This window comes from Emydura macquarii, unplaced genomic scaffold, assembly GCF_026122565.2.
Source record: "Emydura macquarii macquarii isolate MOO-44397 ecotype Brisbane River unplaced genomic scaffold, CSIRO-AGI_Emac_v2 contig_2184, whole genome shotgun sequence".
Lineage (NCBI taxonomy): Eukaryota > Metazoa > Chordata > Testudines > Chelidae > Emydura > Emydura macquarii.
Genome location: NW_027132321.1, coordinates 591,650 through 618,970, shown reverse-complemented (window position 1 = coordinate 618,970; position 27,321 = coordinate 591,650). Strand labels below are relative to the sequence as shown.

The window sequence follows — 27,321 nt, the reverse complement described above, 5'->3', positions numbered from 1 at the left end:
AAGCCAAAGCTATTACTGTGAATTTTCTGATGCCTACAAAATATAAAGACCGATATTTGGCAACGATTTTTCAATAATTATTTTGCTATATGCATTCACTCCTCAATTAAGAGGTCATTGTTATAACAGTAGCTAATAGTGACTTGCTGTTGATTTAATTTAAACTTGAATGTGTTCTTTACATTTGATTTTTCAGTCACATAATGTTAATTAATAACATACTCACCTGCCTCTGCTGCCTGTGCTGGAGGTGCTGGGTGGCCTCACTGGGGTGTGGGAACTGGATAACCCTGAAAAAGTATAAATCACCTTTCACTGTAAATATCCACAGCAGGTTACATGAAACTAGTGTTCTGCAACACCACAAATGAAAGCAACGCTAAAGGGAATAAGCCAGTGATTCATACAAGTCAGTGATCCTTTAGTCCTTTGTTCAAACACAGACAATCTGATCTGGAGAGGATCTGGCATTTTAGCAATAGTTTGTCAATTGTCATTTAATTTAGAATCCCAGTAACTACCTCATTTAATGCAAATATAAGACAGCCATATTCTTGACCTAACTACCTCTTATTTTTAATCGATGAATTATCCTGATCAGGTCATTACCACCAACTTTTGTTGCAAATAAATGCAAGTCTCTGAACAAAAGTTGTCACTTGTGTTTTAATTTTCTAGTCTTATTTTCAAACCAAGTTTCAGGACCAACTTTCCACCCATCTCTTAACACAGCTGGACTGTTTGCTATTCCAAATAAAGCCAGGAGAAAGGTAGACCCACAGTATGTGTTTTGCATGTAAGCTTAGAGAAAATGCATTTATAATGCAAGCATACTCTAACTCACAATTCACACAAAATAAGCTTGGAGGTCTGCAGGGAAAGGCCTAGGCGATGGGAAGACTGGTATTGAATTGCTGAAACCAGTTTTTATTGTGTCCAGTCTCTCTGAAACGACCATTTGCATGATGAAATGTTAGGGGATTTCAGTAACGTAATTTTACCAAAAGCTCTCTTCACAATTAAACGTACTTCCAAAAGACTTGCACAAGAAGCAAACCCCTTACATGACTGGATCTCTGTCCCTAAGTAGGGCATCTAATGAAATTCAGTAAATTCCCTTCATGAAACCTGAAATGGACGAACTTCGTAAGTCAAATCATTCTAACTGAATTGTGGCCTCAGATCTAAATCTGCAATGTGATATGGTAAGAAAAAGGACCAATGGACTTCTGAAGAACATTGAGAGAACGTCACAGCACAGAGATGTGCTGGTCCCTCTCAGTGTCACTGGAAAACTGTGTTCTCTTCTGGGCATTTCTTTCCCATAAAGATATCATTCATAGGAAAAAAGAGTAGGGTACTAGAGGGATTGATTTATGAGAAAAGAGAAGTTAATGACCATAGTCTAAAGGGTGCACATGCCAAGAAAGGAAAGGAATGTAACTTCCTTGTGCACTGGGGAAATTGCTTGCCACTGATTTTAAGCTTAAAATATCAGAAATATCTACCACTCTCTTTCCAGTTTACCTGATGATCCTGGAGACAGGGCTGAGGGTCCTGGGGAAGGATTCATGGTGCTTGTAGGCTGAGGGGGTAGGTGACTGCCTGAGATATATCTACTTAGTAGATTATCTAGATTGCTTGAACCAGCATCTTCCAACTGAAAACAAGCCAAAACAAAAACAAGATTTGAGATGGGGAAGTCAATGTCCATAAATCATATTAAACCATTAATATTTTTTATCTACATACCTATGTAAATATACATGCATAGTAGATTAGCTGGACAATTATTCTACCAAATTTAAATTTGCAAATGTTTTCTACCAGTGTGACTCATCAGTAGTCATGAGGGAACATTTACACGCATACTACCACTTCATAAAGATATGCAATAATGATTCACCATATGTTCTGAATGCTCATCTTCCAAAGAATATTAACTCCATTTAGGGAATGCTTTTGTACCTGCAAGTTAATTTCTTGCACCTGATAATACTGAACCAATGGACAAAATCTAATAAAAACAATACCAGAATTTGTGATGCTCTGAAATGCTTTAATTTTAGTCTTAATAGTCAAAACTCACTGGCAAGCACATTAGGGGGCCTGGTATTTAAGTTTACCTTTCAATTACTCACTTAAATGTCTTCACTGTGTAAAAAAGAAAGTCTAATTTTACTAAAGTGGAGCAATTTAAATCAAGGCAATTTAAAATCAATGATTTAATTCACTAAACTTTAAAATCACTGATCAAATCAGGTTGAGGCATTGTAAAACCAATTAGAAAATGTATATTACAACTTCAGATTATAATATATAATGATTAAATTATATATGATTTTAAAAAAAAAGCTATCCTACCAATAGTATCTTATTTGAATTTTACAAAAAATATTATAGGCAAAAGCAAATATTGACAATTAAGCCCCTGATTCTTTTAGGCAAGTGTGTACTTTTACTCACATGAGTAGTTCAATTGACTTCAGTGGGACTACACACACTCTTGAAGGTAAGCATACACAGAAGTGTTTCTATGTCAGGGGTAAAATTGTATCTTTATTACAAACTTCCTTAGAGGCATAAAAACTGTCACTTCAACAAAATTGCTTCAGTGTTAACAAAAGTTAACACTTTCAATATATTATAAAAAAGTTCACAATAACTTTGTTATAGAGACTAATATTTTCAAAAATAGAAGTCTAAAGTTTGGCTCTGAAATCTATAGATAGGAACATAAGGGTGGGATTTTCAAAAGCATCTAAGCAAATTAGACTGACTTCAAGGTGCATGCCCTGAGGGAGAAGTATAATAAAATAATATAAATCATTTCAGATTTCTTTGACTTGAGGAAGTTCAATTGTCAAAAGGTAATGGTAGTTGCAAATATAGCACTGGCTATTTATTTATCAATATTATGTGAGTTTGTGTTGTTCTCACAGTAAGGATGCTAATGAAACACTAGACTTCTCTTTTTCAGCAGATACAATTAACTGTGAAAACTTCAATAGAAAAAAGACGTAAAATTTGAATTAACAACAATTAGGAAAATTAGAAACAAATAAAACATCTACTTTAGCAATTTAAAACTAGAAAATGAGAAACTAGCTACGTGTAAATAAAAATCTATTTTGAATAAAACATTTTTATCATCTCCAATTTCACTAAAGCCAATATTTGTAAGAGCAGTAATGAGTTAGGAAATAGAATAGTTTCATACCCTTTCTCTCTAAAGAAAGATCTGTTGGAGGTATCATAGTGAGAGGTGTACATAGCATTTATAGAAAACTTTACATTTTCAAAACATCCAAGAGTCACCTAGTTAATCTTATATTATGGTATATCCTACTACCAGACTTTTCTAGCGTGGTAGCCATAAAATTTGTTTAAAAATGCAAGGCCATATTCTAGTGAACTCTTCTTTTCCAGTGGCTAAATAATAATGAGCTTCAGCACTGCAGACCATTTAATCACTTCAAGAATATGCTATAGCCTTCCTTGAGCCTTTGAACCTCTCTCTATTACCTACAAGTATTTCAGGAAAGAAATTACTTGATTTGATGAGCAAACAGTACAACAGGTTCTAGTTACGTTAGGGCTTGACCATATGGAAAAGTTATCCCAAAATAAGCTAAGATGTGAATTTAAACCCATTTAGTTATATCAGAATAGCTCGCCATGTGGACACTTATCCCCCTGGATGGGGATACGCTAGATCCTATTTCTGCATGGGGGGATGGCCTACCGTCAAGCCCCACATTTTTATGATTCTGTAAGAGTTTCACAACATTTTTCAAAATCATCTTTTACTTTTTTTTGCACACAACTGGGCTCAAACTCTGGCTATGATCCTTCCACAACTGATCTCGGTTGCTCAGGATTTATCTCTGCTAGCACACAGTACACTGCCCTGCTGGGAAAGCAATACCAAAAAAATTCAGCGTGAAGTTTGTAACTCCACATCGGTGTATGCCAAATTGACATACCTAAAAGAGTGAAATGCACACGTGCAGCATGGTTAGGGGTCTGTTCAAGCAAGAGTTTCCACACAGTCTGTCGTCACAGTAATGGTGACATGCTGTGCTTGTGTGTTCTGTAGCATCTGTGCGGGCAGGGGCTAATATGTTTTTCTGGTGTGTTGGGGGTTGGCTCAAACAGGACAGAGTTATGAGAGCATTATAGAAGTGTATCTTAACTCAATCTTAATTCCTTCTTTTCAGGTTTTTTTTTTTTTTTTTTTTAAAGCTACTCTCCACATTCTGGAAGGACACGACGCTCTAAGTGTGTCTTGGTATCGTAATGTCAATTTTTTATATCAAGCATTACGTTATTCCATAAAGTGCTGCCTAATTTAACATTAGTGTGCTCTAACTAAAAGCTGAGTAGATCAGAACTGGATGGTTCAACAGTTGGTATATCCAACATAGGACTGCAAATTCCCGTTCTGACTATTTAAAATTATCTCAAATAGTAACAACCTTATCACAATCTTCAAGTAATAATACAAATACAAAAACATGTGAAGAAAAAAAGATTTTAATGAAGAAAACCAGTTATCACCTCATCTATAAATGATTTATCTTCTGCACTAACCTGTATGGGTGGGATATCTGGCAGGGAAGGTAGATTCTCTGGGTTTGTGACTGAAGGAATAAGTTCTATTGCTGTAACAGATGGACTTGTTGGACCACGATTTGCATTTGCCATAGTGGCTGTAGTAGGACTAGTAGGATTGATAGTGTTGTTGTGCACTGAAACAACTGGAAAGGGCCCGGCATGTCCTGGGTTAGAATGCTGTTGAAAGAGTCAGGAAAAATAGACAACTATTGTGTTAGGGATAAAGGCAGCAAATATTCACCTTGTGTGTAAAACTGTAGGACTTTAAATCACATGCTGGTCCCTGACACCCAAATAGCTATTCTCAATCTAGTTTAATAATTTTTGCAGGAGATATGCAGTCACTTTTCTGTAGGAAAAGTACAATCTAACGCATTGTAAACAAACAACCAGCATTTAACCTCGGAATGGAATGGAACAAAAGACAACCAACAACTGTGCATGGCTAGGGATGCTAGTGTACAATGTGGATTTTTCCATGGCCTCCTGTCAAGTCCCTTACTGCTACACAAGGTGGAAAAAAAGAAAAAGTGTTTTTTTAGAAATGCAGCATTTTAAACTAAAGACTTTAGCAGAGCTTGCATTTGCAGAATATTCATAGTTGTGCTATTTTAAAAGCATTAATAAAAATGTTACATTTAAAAAAAATTCTTCCATTTTGCTTTTCTAATTAAGCAAACTCCCATTATTTCAGAGATTTTTATTTTGAATGTTAAAGTCCTGCATCACATTTTTTCCACAGAGTCATATATCTATAGTAGCTTAGGACCAACATTTAGTTTTAAAAAATGTTTTATGACAATCATGAAAATGTTTATTCATGCAATAATTTGAGAAATTTTTAATGTTAAAACACCACACAATGTTAAAATCTCAGCAGCTGCACAGCCACGACAAAGTGAAACTGGTTATTCTTATTCCAGCTTCCTAGCTGACTAAAATGCAATATTAAAAAACAATTAAAAGTAATTTTTAGATTTTCAAACATATGTAATTTGAAACATCAGAGAGCACGTGATATGAAAAAGTTAGCCACTCTCAAGCGTAGCTCTCACATAGCTGAAATATATACATTCATTTATTCTCTCTCACACACACTTTCCTCTGTGAGAACTGACAAATCTGGAGACGTTATCAGTGAATTAAGTAAGTTTTTAAATGAAAGCGTGGTGTGTGGGGGCCCACAAAACACAGGCATAGCACATACTTGTCTTTGAAGGTGCGGCTGCATCATGGAGTACTGTGGACCATTGTGGCGTGGTATTCCTGGTATACGAGCAGCATTCTGAGCCATTCTCATCTGGTGTGCTTGGAAAGCCCCACAGTTCATGTTACCCCTCTGCATGGTCTGCATGCTGATCAACCTGGGAGGCTACAAGGGTTTTTTTTTTTTTTTTTTTTAAATTCCTGCTGTTAACAAGGAAATGAGAAGCAAATCTTCTATACAAATTGGTGAAATTACTGATAACTTACATAATCTCAAGAAAAGCCAGTCATTGCCCTATTTAAGGCATGTCAAATTTCGTAAGACTGAATTGCTCATACATTTAAAGTTAATTCTGTACAATATAACCAGGTTAACTGCTCACGTCTGAGAAGAACAGGGTTAAGTCTTAGTGTTATACTGCAATGCAAGGTAAGGTATTCAGGAAACTTGCCTGTTGCTGCAACATTTGAGGGCCTGCTTGCCTAGGAAGGGGCCCAGCTGGTTGTCCCATCCGCATTTGTTGCAATTGCTGGTGTTTTTGTGCATATACCTGCTGTTGCATATGCTGGAGCCGAAGCTGTGCTAGATTAATTTGTCCAGGGGTTTTGTTGATGTGGTTTGTTCCTGGGGGAACTTGTCCAACTACTACATTAGGAGTGTAGCCAGGGGTTGGTTTATTTTCAATAACAAGGTTACCTAAGGAATAGAGAAAAAGCAAGCTGGTCAACTATAAATTTTCACCTTAACTCGAATGCCGATAAAGATTCAAAACAGAAATCTCTGAACTTTTTACTTCAATTTCCTCAGTATTTTACACTGAAGTAAGAAAGCAATTTAAGTCTAACTTAAAATGTAAATTCCTCCACAGCCATTTGCAAGTGTCTCTGATCTAGTCTAAATGCAGGCTGGCCAGGGCTGAGGGTGGATTGTTATTCTGTTGGCACACTTTCTACACTAAAGCAGGATAAATCATTATCATTCCAACAATTCCAGCTCAGTTAAAGTTACTTATAAATTTATACCACTAAACTTCACCCGCACCCCAATGATATCCTCTATAACACACCTGGTCTTGGTGAAAGATTTTCAGACTGAAGTCTTAACATTTGTTGAAGGAAAAGATACATTTTGGGCAAAACGGACACTATCTGTTGTGCCTTAGACCTTGTCTACATTAGAAAGTTATGCCACTAACTGCAGTAGTACAATCCCCCTACTGTGGGCACAACAGTATCAACACAAAGGTGTTTTATACCAGCACAGCTATTCCTGTGCAGAAAAGGAAATAACTATACTGTTATAAGGCATCTTCTTTACACTACTATAACTGCATCCACACTAGGACTTGTACCCATATAACTATCTGTCTAAAAACAAACCACCACCAAACACCCATGAAAGTTGCACTGGTATAACTGTCAAGTGTAGACCTGGCCTTAACTCTGCTTTGGAGAGATGGCCCCTCTAGAGACAAGAGGGTAGCTTTTTTGGTGTCCATTCAAATCCTTGGCTACTGCTGAGAGAATTAACTAATACGATAGTGCTTTTTACACTGTGGAAATTTATGCACCAGGAACGGTACTGAATTCCACCAACTCATTTTACAGTCTGAAGAATATTATAGAGGCATCTTATGGTAACTCAGTTTGGGCTGTGCTGTAAACTGAGCTTAAAATGGGACATAAATGGCTACTTTTCAATAAATATAGGCAGCCATTGTGGAATTTCATACAGGGTTAGTTTTTATGCTTTATTAATTTTCTGTGTAGCTTTTTTTGGTTTCTCTTCATTGAGTGTTAATAGGAACCCTTGAATTTGGGCTCTGGATAAAATTTTCCTTGACAGTCCTTTTCACTGCTGACTATTCTTCACAAAACCTGGATGAGAGGTAGCCCCTGGTGCAAGGGGAATAGGGTTTTTTTAAGGGTAACTTTTAGCCATTATTCACATTATAACAAAATTTATTTGTTGTGCACACAAACCTGATTGACTGAGGCCGGGCACACACAAACTTGGTTGGTTGATTTGGGGTGGGGGGACAGGTAGTGGGTGCACACAAAACCTTCGCCATGAAGAACTACACTTTCCTGTCAGATTTTGTCCTACAACAGAGAAAGGTTCATGCGCAGCTGCTGACCGATAAATATTCTCGCTGCACTTCTACCCCCTCAGGCTTGTGCCCCTCCTCCCTCATCTAAAGCCCACCCCCAAAAAAAGCATAAATTAGCAAATTAATATATAGAAAAACCATTGTGAAGTAGTTAGTGTTGTCTCCCTATGCCTGACAGCTTGGAAAGTTAAGCCACTTACCAGTACATAAGTCTGTACTCCTAACCCACAAGCAGACACCTTACTGTTATCACAACTAATGGACCCCACAGACCATGCAACTTTAATTCAGGGATGCCAACCTTTCCGAAACACTTGTACACACAACCCCTTTACCAAACTACTCTCTCATCACAACCATCAAACGAAACATCCACAACTAATAGTGCTGGGGAGGGTGGAGGGAGGGGAGGGTGGAAATCTAGCAAATGGAGGCAGTAAGAACAGTGTCCCATTTTCAATCACACTTACAGTTGCAGTGCATGATCTGTGGTGTTGGTAGTTGTAAGGTGTCAATCCTGGACTCTTTCACCCAGAAGTTATAAACTATTAGGTAGCTTAACTTTCTATTTCTTTGCCTTTGTGGTTGTGTGTCAGGAACACTGTCTGTTTAGCAACCAAAACTACTTTACAAAGTTTTGTGTTTTAATTCACTTACATTTCAGACAACGTGACATGGGCTGGCTTGGAACCAGACAACTAGTTTCTCTGGGTCATCCAGGCCTCTTACAAATTTTACTGGCTCAAGCCGTTTTAAGTAAATTAAGACGCATCTAGTGACTGGATAAAACCAAGTCCAGCATTATTCCCGATATATAGCTAATTAAGAAGTCCAAAGAGTTCATCCCTTTAAGGCCACATTTGCATATTTACCTGCCAATAAATCGACTTCAGAAAGATAGAGAACCCACTTAGGAAAAAAATGCATTAAGTCTTCAATATTTTGACCAAGTTTACTCTAATCTAAAAGTATGCAATTCTGTCAAAAGAAAAGGTTTGTAGAATACATCTATTAAGATTTACAAACTAAAAGTTTGGGTTCAGCAGTTAGAGGAGGGTCTCCATCAGCTGGTAATAGGAAAACAGAGCAAAGCCCAGTAGGCCAGGCAACATCAGAAGGCATGTCACATCACAAATGTTTTGCACATTCCAATCGGCAGGCAACTCTTGATGGAAAAGACTGTCATACCAAAACTGAACAGAGACTCTTACTCTTAGCAGAAAAAAGAAGGATCCTGTATCAATGCACAAGCAAGCACTGTCAACCCAAGAAGAGAAGACACCAGGCATCAGTGTTACAGGCTACAGTGATCACATACTTAAAATGAATACAAAGTGATCAAAGCTATTTCCATCATGACAACCTTTAAGACCTGACTGCAGAAAAGATAAAATATTTCCTTCTGTTTCATACCACTTAGTACTACATTGAAAACTCCCCATACAATCCAATATTCCTACAAACACTTGATATGTTATTTTCTCACCTAAATTGACTACATTCTTTGCCCAGAACGTGGGGTCACAATGGAAGCGTATTGCTCCGTTAGCAGCAGGGACAGGATCACATCGTGCCTTTAAAATATGACGCAACTGGAACGTAATCTAAGGGGACACAAAAAACAAATTAAGACTGATTGAGACACAATGTATGAGCAGACAGTTTGTTCAACAAAGAGCTGTCAGATACCAAATAAAATTATGACTTTCAATTGCCAGTTAGGTCATTGCCAAAGAAAACTATTGCTGGGTAGCATTCCCTCTTAATCATCCGAGTAGAGTCAGATTCCTGAAAAGTTAGTGTATCCACCTTACAGCTCTCACAGCACATATCAGCAATGCTAAACATATGAAGGAGAACAGCAGTAATCAGAATGTGATTTTAGAGTCAGATCTATCTCATGGCATGCCGCACTAAGATTCCCAGCTTTCCAACAGACAGGATTTGTTTAATGCTGATTGCCTCCAAGACTGATAGTATGCAAAATTTTCTGGTCCCTTGGTCTTGCACTAATCCAGGACTGAATTACTGGTGATTAACCAGAAAAGCTTATATTAAGAAGTACTGTCCAATTTCTAACCTTTAAATTTGCTCATGGGCTTTCAGGAGATGTTCTCAACTAGTTGTTTTTACCCAATTATACAATAAATGTGAAATCTAACTCGTGTTTTAGAAATTCTTATGTTTGTAAGGGAAAAACATGTGTCTAGAAACTTTTACTCCTTCTATTATAATGTAGGAAGCCTTAAATACAATTCACAAGGGTTAGGGTCTATTTCACTAGTGGGTAGAGCTACCACACCGTGGTCTTAGAAAATATAGTTTTACGTTTTACTTACAAATGTAAGTGTCTCTGCTTTAGAAATAAATTATGCTAATTTATAAATCCAGGTGGTTAGGCTTGATGATCTATAACAATTATTTAGAATACTGACTAGTCAGTTTAAACTTTTTCTGATCTCAACACCTTCTAACTATATCTTCAGTTGAATCGTTTAAAGAACTTTTACCCTTTGATAGCATCAGAAAATATGACTTCTGCCATTACACAGATGTAGTTCTGGGAATTCATATTAATGAGTTCACCTTAAAATTCCTACTCCACAGTGCTAATGGACTAAAAGAGTGTGTACTCCAAAGCATCTCCCCCTCTTCAAGTCAATGAAACAGCATTAGGTTAGAAGTCTAAATAGTAAGGTGGGTGAACTTGAGTGCCTGATATTAAATGAGGATATTGATATAATAGGCATTACAGAAACTCAGTGGAACAATGATAATCAATGGGACACAATAATACCAGGGCACAAAATATAGAGGAATGACAAGATAAGTCATGCTGGTGGGGGAGTTGCACGATATACATGAAAGAAAGCACAGAATCAAATATAGTAAAAATCTTAAATGCATCAAAACTGTTCCATAGTATCTCTATGAACAGAAATGCCAAGCTTGAATAGTAACAGTACAGCAGTAGGAATATACTACCGATCACCTAAATGAGATGATGATGGTGATAGTGAAATGCTCAGGGAGATTACAGAGACAATAAAAATAGAGAACTCAGTTATAACAGGGAATTTCAACTATCCCCATATTGACTGGGTACATGTCACCTTAGGACAGGATGTAGGGATAAAATTTCTAGACACCATTAATCGCTTCTTGGAGCACTTAGTCCTGGAACCCATAAGAGGAGAGGCAATTCTTGATTAGCTCTAAGTGGAGCCCAGGATCTGGTTCTAGAGGTGAATATAGCTCAACTGCTTGGTAATAGAGACCATAATGTAATTAAATTTAACATTCTTATGTGGGGGAAGGGAGAATACCAAAGAAGCCCACTGTAGTAGCATTTAACTTCAACAAGGGAACTACAAAAAAAACGAGGAAGCTAAACAGAAATGAAAAGGAACAGTCACAAGAGTGAAATGCCTGCAAGCTGCAGATGCTTAAACTACCAGAATAAAGGCTCAAATTAAATTTATACCCCAAATTAAAAAAAAAAAAAAAAAAAATAGTAAGAGGACCAAAAATGCCATAATGGCTAAACAATAATCTAGAAGAAGCTGTTAGAGGGAAAAAGGCATCTTTTAAAAATTGGAAGTCAAATCCTATGAAGGAAAATAAAAAGGAGCATAAACTCTGGCAAGTCTAGTATAAAAGTATAATTAGGCAGGACAAAAAAGAATTTGATGATCAACTATCAAAAGACATTCCCTCTGAAGCAACTGGCATTGGCTATTGTCTGAAGACAGGGTACTAGGCTAGACGGACCATTGCTATGACCCAATATGGCCATTCTTATGTTCTTATTTAGCCATCTGATCTTCCAATAGCAAGAATAATTTAGCAGCAAGTATAACCCACAACCTGATTTCAGTCTTGCTTTGTAAATGAATTCCCAGCAGAAGCAGACTCTGTTCATTCATAAAGACAACTTTAAACACAATGCTATACCTCAATTCCCAAAATCAACATTTTATAACTTGTTTTCCCGCCAGAAAATAAGCATTTCCTACTGAAGTAATGTAGCTCCACGATATCTTGTTGAGAACTGGGAAATATTTATATTAGTTTTTATAAGCAACATATATGCCTCTGTATGTGTAATATTATCCTGTTTGAATGCATAGAATTAGATCAAAAGGGGACATCAGAGAAACCAAACAGGAAATGTAAAAACAGTGGCCTATATAAGAAACATCCAAGTAAACACCTGAATACAATAATCAAGTGTTTAGCCAGCAACACTCCTCAGATCCAATCCTGGTGACAGCTGTTCTGCCAAGGCTGAGAACCTGGAGATCAAAAGACAATGTTCTCTGAAGAGTGACAGAATTGGGGATGTGCAGCCAACAGGTTATAACTTGGTGCCCAAGAGAAGGGAGGAGGACTTATGGCATTACGGCTAAGTGATGTCTTCCTAGGAGCTGTAGTTGAATGCCAAGCTAAGTTAAGAGTATGTGCACAGGTCTCTTATTTTAAATATATTTCTCTAGTGCTGTGTATCTCTTGGCAAAATTCATCCTTTGTTTTGAAGAAACTATTTATATGTCACTGCACATCATCTATAGGCTCCTGAAGGAAAACACACAAGTTTCAAGCACATTGGGCTTGCTAGGTATCACTGCTGACAACTATTGGGTGTAACTTGATAAGGTTGATTCACAGGGTATTACTCCAAAAAGTAGAACCATGGACCTCCCACTTCAAAGGGTACAGTCAAGGAACTGGAAAAGGGTCTCAACAGTTTACGCAGAGACTGTTACAACTCTGATGGCACAAGATTCTACAAAAGAAACAACCATGTAACTAGCCATTCCTGACTCTTACAGCAAGGAGATGGGTCACTACACTGGCAAACACGTGCTTTCATTATTACTAAAATCAAAGTGTACAGAGTTTGTTACATGGAATGAGATTAACTGGCTCTCCTTTCCCTATAAGTGACCTGGTGAAACTAAACTATGTCTTGTAATTTCTTTTGACCATAAAGTTCTCTTCTGTCAAGGTTGGAGATGCAAACACAGTAAGATCCTGAAATTTTTGTTATACTCTAGTCTAAATTCTGGAAGGGACAGGTTTCCTTACCAGCCGCTTGCTGTACAGCAACGCAGTACTACTGCCACTTGCAATGGCCCAGTTGGTAAAGTTCATCACATGCTTCACCTGCCGCGAAAGCCCTGTGATGTCATTCTGCTGTTGTATTAATTTCATCTGTCTTTCCTTTGTCACATTCTATAAAGAAACAGAAGCTCAATCAGGTTATTAGATTTAAAAAACATTTATACTAATATCAGAATTCTAATGCACAAGTTTAAAAACAACATACGTTCTAGGAGGAGCTGGCAGTGACATTAAGTTACTTAACACTTTCCTTTACAAAAGTTTCTTGAACTACTAACACTGCCAATTCTTTGCAGCAGGTGTCCAAAATTCAGGAGAGAAAAAGCACTGAGGCTGGAGAACCTTTTAGGTCCCATGAAACTCCACTCAGGTTTAGCAAAGCTATGAACCACTGCAAACTGTCCTTTCCCCTTTGTTGCTTGGGTTGTCAGTACTACTTTGGTTGCATGATGCCACGAAAGCACTTGTTACACCAGGAACTCAGAGTAGCCAGCCAAACTCCTGCCACAGCAACTACATAGTAGTGATGTGAGATAGAGAGAGAAATGGATTGGACTTCCCCTCTAACTCCAACAACCCTCACCTACAAATGCAACCAATAGTCCCAGTGGCCTATTTCAGCACCATATGGGGCAGAGGCTCCTCCATAACTACAGAACATGGCCCCAGCAGCCTAACCCCCCGAGGGACAGATTTCAGCCTTCTGCAGCTGCCAGCTAACATAGGCAGTCCTGTGGCAGAAGTCTGTGCTGCAGTGCTAAAGCTCTGGGTTAATAAATGAGGATACATGATAAGGCAGGGTTGTTACAGCTTCAGACCATTTTTTACCTTTTTCCTTTCAAAAAGGCTTAGAAAAGTACATTAGAAGAACGTTATTTAGTTTGCAATGTCAAACACTCAAAAAACAGGAAGTGCCAAAATTTATGTTGCCCATAAAACATTAATTCAGCCCTCACATGATGGAGTCTTAACCAGGTGATCACATGCTATTTTTTCCATAGGACCCACCTCATTCAGTGTGCAGGAGGAATGGTGCTCCAAGAATAAAGGGGGCTTGTGCAGCAAGTAAGGCTATTAGTAGGGCCCCCCACCCTCATTTTTCCTAGCAGCTGGGGGGTATGGGGGAGAAGAGGAAGATTACTATTGTGGTTAAGGTATTTGAATATCATACAGGACAAATTCAGTTCTATCCCTGAATCTATTACAATCTTACTACGTGATGCTGAGCAATTTACTTAAATCAAAATTGACATGTTGCCACTAATCGCATGTTCAATTTTGTGAGCCCAACTAGACACATTGGAGGCCCAATTTACAGAAGTGTTGGCCACTCACAGCTGCAGCTGAAGACAATCAGAGCTGTGGATTCTCAGTACCTCTAAAAAAGAAGGCAGTGTGGTCGGAGGAATAAGGACAGAGCTGGGAGTGAGGAAGTTTTGAGTTCCAGTCCTATATGGCCTCAGGCAACTCTGTCTCACTTTCCCCATCTGTAAAATGGAGAGAATAATATTCATCTCACAGGGGAGATGTGGATATAAATTCATTTGTGATGTTTAGGTGATAAGTGCCCTGAAAGACCATGAGGAAATGAATAATTCCATATTCAGTGCAGGGCTGGGACCGCATATAGTAAATAACGTACAGGCCACATACTGAACGATGATAGAAGAAATATTTAACAAAAGCCTCATTCCCTGAGCACCAACTGTGCAGTGGGTGAGGCAGGAATTCTGTGAAAATTTGGCCATGGTCCTAGGGTTTGCACCTCCACTTTTATGAAAGAGACCATTGGAACTTCAATGACCACAAGCATCTACTTTACATCCCATTTGACCGTTTCAACAGGATTGCTATCTACTGCTGATTTAGGAGCAAAAAAATCTAGTTCAAATCTCAGGCTGATCAATTGAATAATCATGGCAGATTGGGTCCTTGCTATATCACATGTTGTAACACTAACATTTAACAGCCAGAAGCAGTTGTAGGGTTCCGGTCTTCAGAAGCCAGAGAAAGCATTTCACCTTTAAATTCTTGTGATGGTGAGTTTAAGACAGATTTCAACGAAGCTGGGAGCTAAATTACAATATCTTTAATTTAGAAGTATACATAAAGTATAAAGGGTCACTATTAATATTAACAAAAAAGGAGAAGGAACAAGTCAGAATAAGAAAAGAACAGACTCAATAGTATTAAGGTAAGTTAGATGTATTCAAGTTGGCAAGGCCTGATGAAATTTACCCTAGGGTACAGTTGAGATAACTGGGCCCACCAATCTTCTCCAAGTGTCAGCTAAACTGTAAAAACAGAGGATGTTTATAAAGTGTCATAATAACCTATAATAAATGTTGAAGGGCAAAGGTGCAAAAGACTAAATTAGTTCAAACAAAAAGGTCTGTGTTAAGATCATGCCTGGTAAACAAGAGAAGTGTGGGACAGGAAATTAATGGACCAAGATGGGTGTGTCAGAAGTTAGGCCTAATGGTGAATAAATAATGAGGAGATGTGCTATTCCATCCACCACTCCCTTCTGGGAGTTTTTTTTTAAAAAAAGGAGAGACTGAGGGAAAATACAGACAGACCCAAGCTACTGCAATGCTGGCTAACTGAAATGGGACGGAGTGAGCTTCACCGTCATAGCTTCCACCCGTCTCTCTTGTGGACCCCGGAATCCAGTCACTGTGCCTTCATTATCCTGACTAGAGTGGGAGCCAGAAGACATCACCACCTCCTCTGGTTCTGGTTAAATCCCAACCACCACCTGTTATGTGAGACTCTCCCCCGACCTCCAATGTATCCTTTGCCTTATTTCTTCTCTATATTATCTTTCCTTTTTACTCCTGTCTATTAAGAGTCTGGCTCAGCCAGCCAAGGTTGTATATTTTGCAACACTGCTGTTGAGCCTGCGACCAGAAAGGGGCAGCTAAAAGCAATGTCCTAAACAGCCTGATGCTGGTACAAGTTTGCCAAGTCTCAGAGTGGCTGGTAAGACAGCATGCTGAGCCCATGTTTCTCCAGCAGTGAGGATGCAAGCGAATCAACACCAGAGACAGAAGCTGCATTTTCTCTCTTTGCTGTTTTTATTTCCCGTTTTTGCCTTCCAAAAACTCTACAGCTAAAGTGAAAGGGAACAAGGGATGCTGTTTAAATTAAAGCCTTATTTAATACTTTACATTTCAAATGCTATATCTGTATCTTTAATAAAGTCATGTTAGTTCCACGTCCATGCACACTGTCCTTTAAGAGGAGGACTAGTGTTTACAGACCTCAGAAATAAGTTTTAGAGTAGGAACATGGCAGTTTGGGTCAGAGTGAGCTTTTTCCAGACATTTATCTATGATAAAGAGAAAGTTTAAAATGGGGCTATAAGACACAGATGTACAAATTAAGAAAGCCATAGCATTTTAGATCAATGAAAGGATCAGAGGACATTTAATTCCAAGCATAACATCATCACTTGTGTGGCATAGCACTGAAACACCTATGTCTGCACAGCACAAACTCCTCACTCAAGTATGGAATGCAAGTTCTCAATAGGGGTTTGAAACAGCTAGTTCGTGAACAAAAACTAACTTTTTTTTTTTTTGCTCTTCACTGTACCTCAAGCTGCTGTAAGAGAGATTTTCCCTTTTTATTGATTTCATTGATGAGGGTGAAAATAGCCACTTTGATTTCCTGTTCTACTCGTTTGTTAGTTTCATTTACTTCTTTTATCCTAAAAAAAAAAAAAAGAGAAATGTAATATCAGGCAGTCACTTTATACTATGCCTCCAAATACTACACAATCATTTTTTCCCCCTTAAAAAATAAAGCAGCAATTTCTGTATTTTAAAATTATTTGATAAATGCAGAAGTGTGGCTTATTTACTTTCTATCTAACAGATAAGAAGTTGTTAACCCACAGCTGCTGATAAGCCATCTAGAATTTAATTCTTGGCAAATAAAGGAGAAAGTTTACATAGTCTGACGCTGATTTGATAATTTAATTGTTTGACTTTTCTGTTCCCGTTTTATGTTTAATTGCTCTTTCATGTTTTGCTTGAACTAGTGTGAAGTATTAATTCTCTTTGCTTCTAATTTCTTATTTTAATATCTCCAGCTCTTGTCTTTTCTAGGCTGAAAGATGTGTCTCTTAAACTGTATGGCCAATACTTCTGTCACCCACAGAATTCTAACTGACAGACCAGAGCAGTAGAGGTTATTTTACTCTACAGTAAATCATGTCACACCTTTGATGGTACCAGCAGTTCCATAAAAGGTCATCTACTTTGACATTTATGTAGTTGTAACAGTGCGCCATGGACAAGCATAATAAAATATAAAGCATTCCAACTATAAGTCCAGTATAACTGACATAGGGAACCAACTAGAATTTAAGCACAAGCAAATTAGGGGCCTACAAAAGAAAGAACAATATGCTTTATTAAATGCACAATGCAATACTGACATTTGAATATTATTTGTAGGTACTTACCTATTCTGCACTTGAGTAGCTGCAAAATTAACATAATTCTTCTTTTCAAGAAGTTTGGCCAACAGATTCTCGATTGCACCCTTCTGATTCTGAAAAGCTTCTTCCAAAAATTGATACCTTCCCAAGCCACAAAACAGGATACCAATTACTGTGGAGCAGTGCACTGAAACTAAAGCTTCTCAATATGGATTTAAACCTGTATTTGCTAGTAAAAGCTTGACAAATTATGGCACAATTACTGGCAAGTAGTGATTTAAAGCTGAAACTTGCTCAATTTACAATACTTATAAGTGATGATGATAGCATAATAAAGCTCCCAAAGAGAAAGAAACCTAAGTCATTTGTGCACATTGTAAATGTTCTATACATTGGGAGATGAGAAGCATTACTGTTCACAAGATAGTAAACTATAGAATTTATGTAAGGGACACACCAGAATAAATCTCTCAAACAATTTTATCGTATGTCAATATCTGAAAGACACTCCTTTTAAAGAATGTCTATTATGTGGGAGGGAAATGTATTATGTTATTTTCTTTTGTTAAGAAAACATACGGACAAGATGCACAGTGCATAAAGACCAGTCAAAAATTAAAGATTCTGACTGCTAGAATAGACTTCACCATAGGACAAGTAATTTCACCTTTCACACTATGTTGTTCATATTCAACAATAGTAATGTAAACTGAAAGCTGTTAAATTTTCTAACAGCTTAATTACTAGGTTCTTCTACATCTTTTTACTTCACAACTCCCCACACCCCAAATCTTTCCAACTGAACAGACATCACTTCTAAAGCACCTTCACTAAGTATTATCTGAAAAGAGTACAAAAAGCTATAGTATCAGATGGGATGAAAACAGGGATGCTTTGCCACTTAGCGCAGTGCATTGCAATATAGGACAGACAACAGAAAAGGCAGAGAAGTTAAGGACGACAAGGAGAATTTAAGAAATACTTCCAAAATTTTGTGATCTTTTTCCAGTAGGTGTCCAACCTACTAAGATAGCTTCCTCCTCACTCTCCATGATTCTTTTTAAGGAGTCCCACTATGAATGCCATGTCTACACTACAAACTTTAGTTGAGTCAAGTTATGGCAGCATACAGCTGCCGAATTTGTACATCACTTGGGTGCGTGCATATTTAGCTGTTTGCGTCAATGCTGCGTGTACTCACCAGGAGTGCTTGGGTGGATGTAAGATGCAGTGAACCATGGGTAGGTATCCCAGTGTGCTACACACCGCTATCCACTGCAATGCCTTTAGGGGACATTTTTGCAATGTTTTGTGGGATAGTAATGACTCACGCCCAGGGATCTCTGGGAGCTAAAGATCAAGTTCCGAGCATGCAACTTTCTCCATCTCATAAAGGTATCCATATACTCCATGTTTTTTGCACCTCTTAAAAAAATTCCCATAAACCCATGTGGCACTTTTCAGTGTCTGCAATCTCTGACAGAAGCATGGTCCCCATAGACCTCTGAGCCTCAGGAATCTTGCAAATACAGGATGCACAATGTTCTTGTATTTGCAGACCTTAAGGAAGTGCCACAACATCCAAGACATGAGGATTTCTTCAAGGACAGTTTGCTGAGGGACAGTGAAAAAACAATTCAAGGTTGTTGATGGCTTTCAGGGAGCAGTTGCAGATTGTGGAACATCTCCTCTGGGCCTCAGAAATGAGACTTGAGTGGTGGGACTGCATTGTAATGCAGGTTTGACATGACAAGCAGTGGCTGCGCAAAACTTTCAGCTGCGAAAGATGACATTCCTGGATTTGTGTATCAGACTTGCCCCAAACTTCCAGCACAAGGACACCAGAATGAGAACGAAGCAAGTGATAACTGCACTTTGTACACTTGCAATGTTGGATTACTACTGGTCACTGGGAAACCATTTTGGAGATAAAAACACAGCGAAGGCCATTTTCATACAATTGTATAGGGGCATTAAACGTCTCCTGTTATGCAGGACTGTGATTCTTGGCACTGTGCAAGACATAGTGGATGGATTTGCAAGCAAGCTACAGTGGGATTACAGAGGGCTAGAATACCCCTATTTTAGCACCAGCTAACCTTGACACAGAGTACATCAACAAAAAGGGCTACTTTTCCATCCTGCAAGCACTGATGCATCATTGTGGACACTTCACTGATATCGATGTGGGCTAGTCAGGGAAGGTGCATAATGCTGCATCTTTAAGAACACAGGACTGTTCAGAAAGCTGTAAGTGGGGACATTCGTTCCCAGCCAACAGATTACTATTGGCAATACTGAAATGCCCACAGTGATTCTGGGGGACCCAGAATACCCCTTGCTCCCTTGGGTCATAAAACTATACACTGGCCACCCGGACAGCACGAAGGAGAGAATGACAGTGAAGTGTGCCTATGGTAGACTGAAGGGATACTTGCTATACTTCTCACTAGATTGGATCTTGGTGAGAAAAACATGCCATATGGCTATAGCTGCTTGTTGTGTCCTGCACAGTATCTGTGAGGCAAAGGGGTGAAGGCTGCTACTGGTGCAGAGGGTAGGGCAGATGTGTGATGACTGACCAGCCAGACAATAAGGCTATTACAAGAGCCCAACGTGTAGCATTGAGGAAGGCTTTGAAAGAGCACTTTAACAGTCAGCGACAGCAGTGTTCTCTGGGTTGGGATCTTTGGGTGCTGCTAAGAACTGTGTAGTACTTACTGCATATTGGTAACTATGACAGGGTGTTTTCCTAAAGTTATGAATCATGTGGTGCTTGGTGTGCTTTGACAACTGCTATGCATTCTGCAATATTTGTTGTGAACTAATAAAGATAATTTGATTCTCCAAAAATAGAAGTTTTATTGGGTAGAAAAAGCAGCGCAGAAAATCAATATGCAAAAAAAAAACCCCAAACAAAAACCAGGAGCACTGTTATACAAGTTTTTACCATTAACTTAAAAGGGTGAAAATGTAAAATGATAAAAGTAAACATTTGAGTAAACAAATGTAGTCCTATGTGATCACACACACACCAGCTGTGGTTCTCATATACACACACACCAGCTGTGGTTCTCATATACACACACACCAGCTGTGGTTCTCACAGATCAGCATATGTGAAGCTGTGGTTTCCCTTGCGGTCCCCTGGCACAGAGTGGGAGGGGTAATGATGTGCCCTGTGATGCCATGTGGTATGTTGGGGCAGGGAGCAGCAACCATGGAGTTCTCCAAAGACTGCAAAGGGTGGAAAGTCTGGTATTTTTCAACGTGTAGGTCCACCAGGGTTCTGCAGCATTTGGGTTTGCTGACAGAGGAGACCCACTGGGTATGTCTACACTGCAATTAAACACCAGTGGCTGGGCCCATGTCAGCTGATTTGAATGAACAGGTCTTGGGCTGTGAGGGGCCCCACAAGAATCCCAGAGCCTAGGCTCCAGCCTGAGCCTGAATATCTACATAGCAATTAAACAGCCCCATAGCCTGAGTCCCTCAAGACTAAGTCAGCTGACAGAAGCCAGCCATAGGTGTTTAACTGCAGTGTAAACATACCCATTATGTTCTGGTGCATTTCCTGCTCCTCCTGCTGGGACTCCTGTGCCTTTTTCCCGTCCTCTGTCTTTCTCCATGCTCTTGGTTATATTGGCCCTCCAAGCCCATTGTTCACAGCCCAATGCAGCACTGGCCTGCAGGTTCTCACAGAACATGTCGTCTCTAGTCCTCTTCTTTCTCCACCTCATCAAGGTTAGTGTTCTGTGGGCACGGAGGGGGCACCCCTCAAGGCCGCAATGGCAGCAGTTACTGATAAAAACAGATGTGTCATTGGGTTTACAATCACACGGGAAAGGGAGAGAAGTTGCAAAACTCTCTTCATTCTCATAAGCACTTTTAATAAGACGTGCTTATTGACACTCTGGCTTTGGAGTGCCCTGACACTGCATTGCTTTCCAGCCCCAGTCATTGTGAGTATGGCCACTAGAGACAAGGAAGCTGGGGGTGGAAGGATTTCCTGTTGCATGAAGCTATGACTTTTCAGTCCCTGTTCCATGGCTACAAGTATATGGCAACAATACTGAATGCTGGCACTATTTTCCACAGACTGTGGTGATTTCAGCTGATCTCTCACTCCTGAGGGTCACAAAGGCACAGAGAACACAGTTGTTACTGGTGTCCTGAAGCCACATGGGCTCATATGCTGCTAGCTTGTTTATTGCAATGGTGTTAGTCAAGCTCATCACAGAGTAGCGTGGGAAAGCATCCTACCAGGAAGGAAGAAACAAGGCAGTCATACCTAGAAACCTTGCGGAGAGGATTGCAGAGTATCTCCATGCAAGTTCCATCAAGATCTCTCAGGAGGATAAAAGGGACATCCCTACGTACCAAAAAAAGTGTTCTACATACCCCTGCCTAACTCAATGGGGGAATGAAAATCACATGCCAAATCTACCACTTCTCATACAAGAGAAATGATGAAAAGTCAAAATCTTTGTCTTGTTAACTTGGGGGTTGGCCAAGAGTCATCTATAAAGAAACATTTTAAGGAAAAAGGCATATACACACTTACTCGAATCCCCTTTTCATCAGGCTCATCTGCACTTGACTGGCAGGACTGACTAGACTGTGGCAGAGTCTCAAACAGGTCCAAACTCATGGCATTGCTGTAGTCCTACGTTGTCTTTTCCTACTCCTCCTTGCTGTTCATGGCAGGGGTCTCTGTGTCAGGCTCTTCCAAGATCTCCACGGTGGTTGGTGGCGTGCGGGTGAGGTCTCTGCCAAGTATGATATGTAGTTGATCGTCGAAGTGGCAGGTCTGTGGCACAGCATCAGATCTATTGTTGCGCTCCCTGGCCTTGTGATATCCCGGCGAAGTTCCTTCAGTTTCACAGCATTTCTGCATATCGCTGTCGTACCTCTTTGCCTGCATCCCCAGTGCAGTCTGTTTGTAGATGTCCATATTTCTATGTTTGGCCCACAGCTGTTCTTGCACGGCCTCTTATCCCCACAGGCCCAGGAAAGCCATTACTTCCTGTCTACTTCAGGCAGGAGAGCTTCTAGTACCTGTCTGTTTGCACAGAGCTGGCATGGTCAGTTGGGCATTTGATCACAATGGTGAGTTGCTAGGTGTACTCACTAAGATGGGCAATCAGGAAAAGGATTTCAACAACACACAAGCGAGTTTAAAGGGCATACCTTCCAGTCTCTGTGACCCCTGGGCAGTTGAGTTTAACCTTGTCACAACAGCAGTTATTGTCGCAGGGAACAGAGCATTGTGGGGCAGCTGCTGGAGGATCGTTAAGGCTAACAGGTCATGCAGTGTTTACACTCGCACTGGGTTGATCTCAGCAGATCGACCAACCATGGCTCTATGCCATTAAGGGAGATGGTTTTATTGCATCCTTGTTACAGGGCACTCATGTCAGTCAGAGACAAATGTGACCATCAATACAGGCACAAATCGGTCGATGCCAGGCTACTTACCTTAACCTAACTTCATAGCATAAAGCAGTCCAGAGGATCACTTGCTACTTAGATTATGGTTTAGCTGTATATAAATCCCAAGCTTATGAAGTGCAATTTAGCAACAGCATTAGGAACCTTAACCAAGAGAGCCCCAGAATATGCTTCTCCCCTCCCTCACTAGGGTAAATTACAGCACTCTTCAAGAGGTCTGGGAGCTCTAGTGATGGAACAAAAGTAATTTATACTCTGCTCAAAGACTATCACTGAAAGGGTAAATAAGCCTCATTTGGAATCTAGAAGTGCAATTGTGAGGTCTAACTAATACAGAGAATGTCTGCCTCTAGTGTTTAAAGTATGCAAAAACCCCATTTGTGCAAAAAAGCCCAGTAAATAGTGTGCTATTTAGACCAGGCTATTACTGTTCTTGTATTTGCAAAATACCATCCACTTTGAACTAACAATGAGCAGGTTTGAATTACAAGAACTGCATCCCTCAAAATCAGCACAATGGTACTTTCCATATACAAGGGGAAAAACGTAACAAGTCCTGAAATATATAATGTGAAAGGCTCACAGACACAAAAAACAACATTCAGAAAATGTTCTGACCAAAGAATAATCTGTGTGGAAGTTTTTGTATCTTTTTTCAGAGAGACACTGCTTAGAGAAGATAAGTCACCTTTTGCAAAAAAAAATTTCACTTGAGTTTATTTCTTGCTAAGCTTTTGGCACAACACTCCTGCTATTTAAAAGTTATCTAGAACTGTATTTCACTCTAATTTTTAATATTTGGATTGGAAAGAACCTAAACCAGCTAGTCCATGTCAGTCTATTGCCACAGGACAATTTCAGCTTTCTACAGCCTACTCAGAAGTTCCCCTCTTTTCATAAGCAGGCAGCCAGTCATGTAGCACTGTGACACTGTTATAAGTATCCACCATAGATGAGAATGAGACTAAAATATTAATTTATACTTATGACCTAAGTTCTCTAGAGTCTGAACAGTGTGCCCTGTGGCTATCCAGCTAGTGATTCAACACACTCTTGTGTTTCAGAGGATTAGGATTTCAGGTGAGGAATAAGCAGGAGATTAGAAACAGTTCTTATGTTCACCTGGCATGATTTTGCTTAAACATTTTACAAAGCTCCATAAAAAAAAAATCCAGTTTAACTTGAAAGCAGAGGCAGACATCTTGTCCATCTGGAATTACAGCTGCACACAGAAGAGCCATTTTAAATAAAAGTTTCTATTTAGTGGCACCTGAAAACAGGTTATTAATAGTCTTATGGAAAAGAATACACTGCAGAACAAGATGTGTCTATTTATGGATTGTTAATCAATTAGTGTCAAGTGTACAACAGGTGGAAATGTAAGACAGGCTACCAAGCAAAAGCTCAACAAATCTAGACATCAATATTCTTGGCAATTGTATTTTGAGGTTATTTATAATCAAAACCCACGAAAAAAACCTGGGCCAGAAATGTGTTTCAGTTGCTTACGTTATGAAACAGTCAGTAATTTAGAAGTTAAAGAAATTAAGAGTTCTCTATTAAGCTGCTTTAATTTTCTGTGAAGTTATTGCCTATGCTGGAAAGGTACTAAAAACTGCTAGATCAGCTGTTTCAAACCATTGTCCAAATAAACTGAGAGCAGCTTTACAGAGAAGCAAGTGCTGTCTGGAGACAGACTGCAGTAAGCAGTTCTGCAATGGTCTGCTAAAGCTCCCAACGTGCAGAGTTTTATTTCTATAGTTGATTACTTGAAATATATATTTGCACATTAGAATCCTTACTACACCACTGCATAACTACTTACCAAAATTTCCAAACAGCACCATTCAAATCACTGCACAACCATAAGACTTGAAGGACTTTATGCTCTTCAACAGTTCCTTCCCTCCAGTGGATCAGATAATTTCTTAAGACTAATACAAAATGAGAGAAAAACTTATTCTTTATACGTTACGAGCCTCACCATTTTTATGTGGAATTAGATAAGTTTCAGACAAGCAACATACCAAGACAAGTGGATCAGACTTGCCATTGTATTAGGCAAGTACATTCATCCATGATGCAAACCTTATATATGAAAGCCTTTTATATACACAAAGCTTTGTGATTTATTGTAAAAGTTGTACAGTACACATCATATTGAACCATGCGCTTTCCAGAAAATTACCTCACCCATCATTCGCAACTATAGCCTTCTGCTCATACATAGCACCACTTTTTTAAAATTCAAGATTGTGCCTGTCTGTGTCTTATTATATTTCATTTGTGTACACATGAAAATGGCAGCTCAAATGACTGCCAGGCAAATTTACACCCTAATCATAACGTCAATTCACCTCAAATCCTGACCAGCCGTTTTCTGAATCCAGTCCTAGATATTCCACATACCTCTACCAATGCATCACCCTTACAAGTTGCAACACCCTTTGCTACACCAGTCATGAGCAGGCAGCCAATCATGTAGCACTATGTGACTGTTGTAAGTGTCCACCATAGATGAGAATAAGACTAAAATATTCATTTATACTTATGACCTAAGTCACCCATAGAACTCAGGGCCTTAAAGAGGAGGCCAAGTGAGCTCCTCTCACCAAGAGAGCATTTCGGTCTAATCAACAGTAAATACAGCAATATTTATGGCACAAATGCTTGAGATTAATATCATTTCTTCCTGCTCTGAGAAAATGCACCACAGGAATTAAGACATGTTAATAATTGTACCTGTGTTCTTTGTGTTCCAATAACTGACAGTCTCTGCATGTCAGTCTGTCACATGTTTCACAGAAAAGTTTTAACTGTTCTTGTTTGTGGACAGGACAGAAAACAGGACGTTGACCGGATGCTCCCACGGCCTCTGTTTTTAAAAACAAACCATTTTTGCATTTTAAAATAAAGTTTGAGACAGTTTGAAGAGCAAAATCTCTAACTGCCATGCTGTGTAAAACTTAAGAAATCAGGCAAGGATTATTATAAACCTAATTTGAGGTAAGTTAGTGTAAATTACTGTAAATGTGCGCTTAGTAAAATATTTACAGTCATTAGTTTATATCAAGGAAGTTTCCAGCTGTATTACGTTTTAAGCAAAAAAGGGTGGGGGTCACTTCCCCTCTGTGCCTCAAAAAAACCCCAAATCAAGCTATTTTGTTTGTATCTAAAGCCACCTGTCATTTTACCCCACTCTAACAATGCCTCACTAATTGAACGTTCAAACACCCCTCAAACTTTTGTATCATCAAGCACCCAGGGATTTTCTAAATTACCTCTTCAAAACCCTGACAAAATAGCAGTAAATCATATTTAATGGGAAACAGTGTCAAAGTAAACACTATCACTATTACTAGGAAATTTCATTTTAGTCAGCGTCAAGTCATATGAACTCCAATTGGCTGGATAATAGAAATTCAACACACAAACAAATGAAGGATAAAGGCAAAAAAATTATTTTGGGGATTCCAAATTGCATATGACCTTTTGAAGACATTTGTGGAGGAAAAGCAGTCTTTGGAAGATGAAGCAGATAAGGATTAAAGAGTAGTAGTAAATGGATGTTTTCCTGTATTGTCAAGTACTATCTGAAGCTTGTTACATGATGCAAGTTATTGCAATGAAAGACAGTATACATGAATCCAAAGTCGGGTCTTCTACTAAAGAAATTTTGAAATGTTCAAGATATATTTCACATAGTCTAACAACCATCACAGACACAACAGATCATTTCTTCCGAATACGTGAAGAGTAAATAATTCACCACAGCTGATTACATCACAAAATTGCTATGTGGTTTGGTTTCTAGCAAAAGATCACTGTATTAGAATAGTCCTAAATATGGAAGTGATATTTTCTATAACTCTACACTCGCAACAAAGTGTTGAAGGGTAAATCCGGCTATATCGTCAGCCTGACGAAGTCATGATGTTTGTATTGTGTTACATTAAGAATGATGTCATTTTTTAGGTAGCCCTGATGTTGTGGCTGTACCCGGACAATCTGCCACTTGCTGAGATTCAAAACTGTACCAATATAAAAGATCTTATGATTCAGTAACTGATGTCAAATTTCAGGCAGAAATTTAAAAAAGTCTCTTAAAAGTTAATTTTGTTGCTAGAAGTACGACAAGATTTTAGACTAATCAAACCAATTTTCATTAATATTAAGCATTTAAAATAATTAATAATACAGTTTTGGCAGAGCCCAGGAGTTCCTGGAAAGCCCTTACAGTGCAACTACACTAAAGGGGACCAAAACTGCCTTCATCAGGTTCCTTCCTAGTTACATTCTCTCAATTTGTTCTGTTCACAGTAGTGATGTCAAATAACTGTCTTACTTAATTTGACCAGCCCACAT

At 38.9% G+C, this 27,321-nt stretch overlaps 1 protein-coding gene across 3 annotated transcripts in view; it reads right to left on the bottom strand.

The window, feature by feature from the left end:
- Window positions 1-27,321, bottom strand: part of TRIM33 (tripartite motif containing 33) — a 54,348-nt gene that overhangs the window by 6,864 nt on the left and 20,163 nt on the right. The window contains exons 4-14 of one of the 3 annotated variants that reach the window (XM_067558757.1): window positions 25,699-25,831; window positions 17,530-17,646; window positions 16,656-16,770; window positions 13,023-13,169; window positions 9,421-9,538; window positions 7,807-7,926; window positions 6,276-6,520; window positions 5,825-5,989; window positions 4,594-4,794; window positions 1,528-1,660; window positions 227-290 (exon numbers count right to left, since the gene is read on the bottom strand). In XM_067558757.1, coding sequence (XP_067414858.1) covers window positions 227-290; window positions 1,528-1,660; window positions 4,594-4,794; window positions 5,825-5,989; window positions 6,276-6,520; window positions 7,807-7,926; window positions 9,421-9,538; window positions 13,023-13,169; window positions 16,656-16,770; window positions 17,530-17,646; window positions 25,699-25,831 — 1,558 coding nt within the window. Of the gene's footprint in view, window positions 1-226; window positions 291-1,527; window positions 1,661-4,593; window positions 4,795-5,824; window positions 5,990-6,275; window positions 6,521-7,806; window positions 7,927-9,420; window positions 9,539-13,022; window positions 13,170-16,655; window positions 16,771-17,529; window positions 17,647-21,057; window positions 21,256-25,698; window positions 25,832-27,321 lie in introns of those variants that run through there. The other 2 variants (XM_067558759.1, XM_067558758.1) reach the window with 2 other exon arrangements.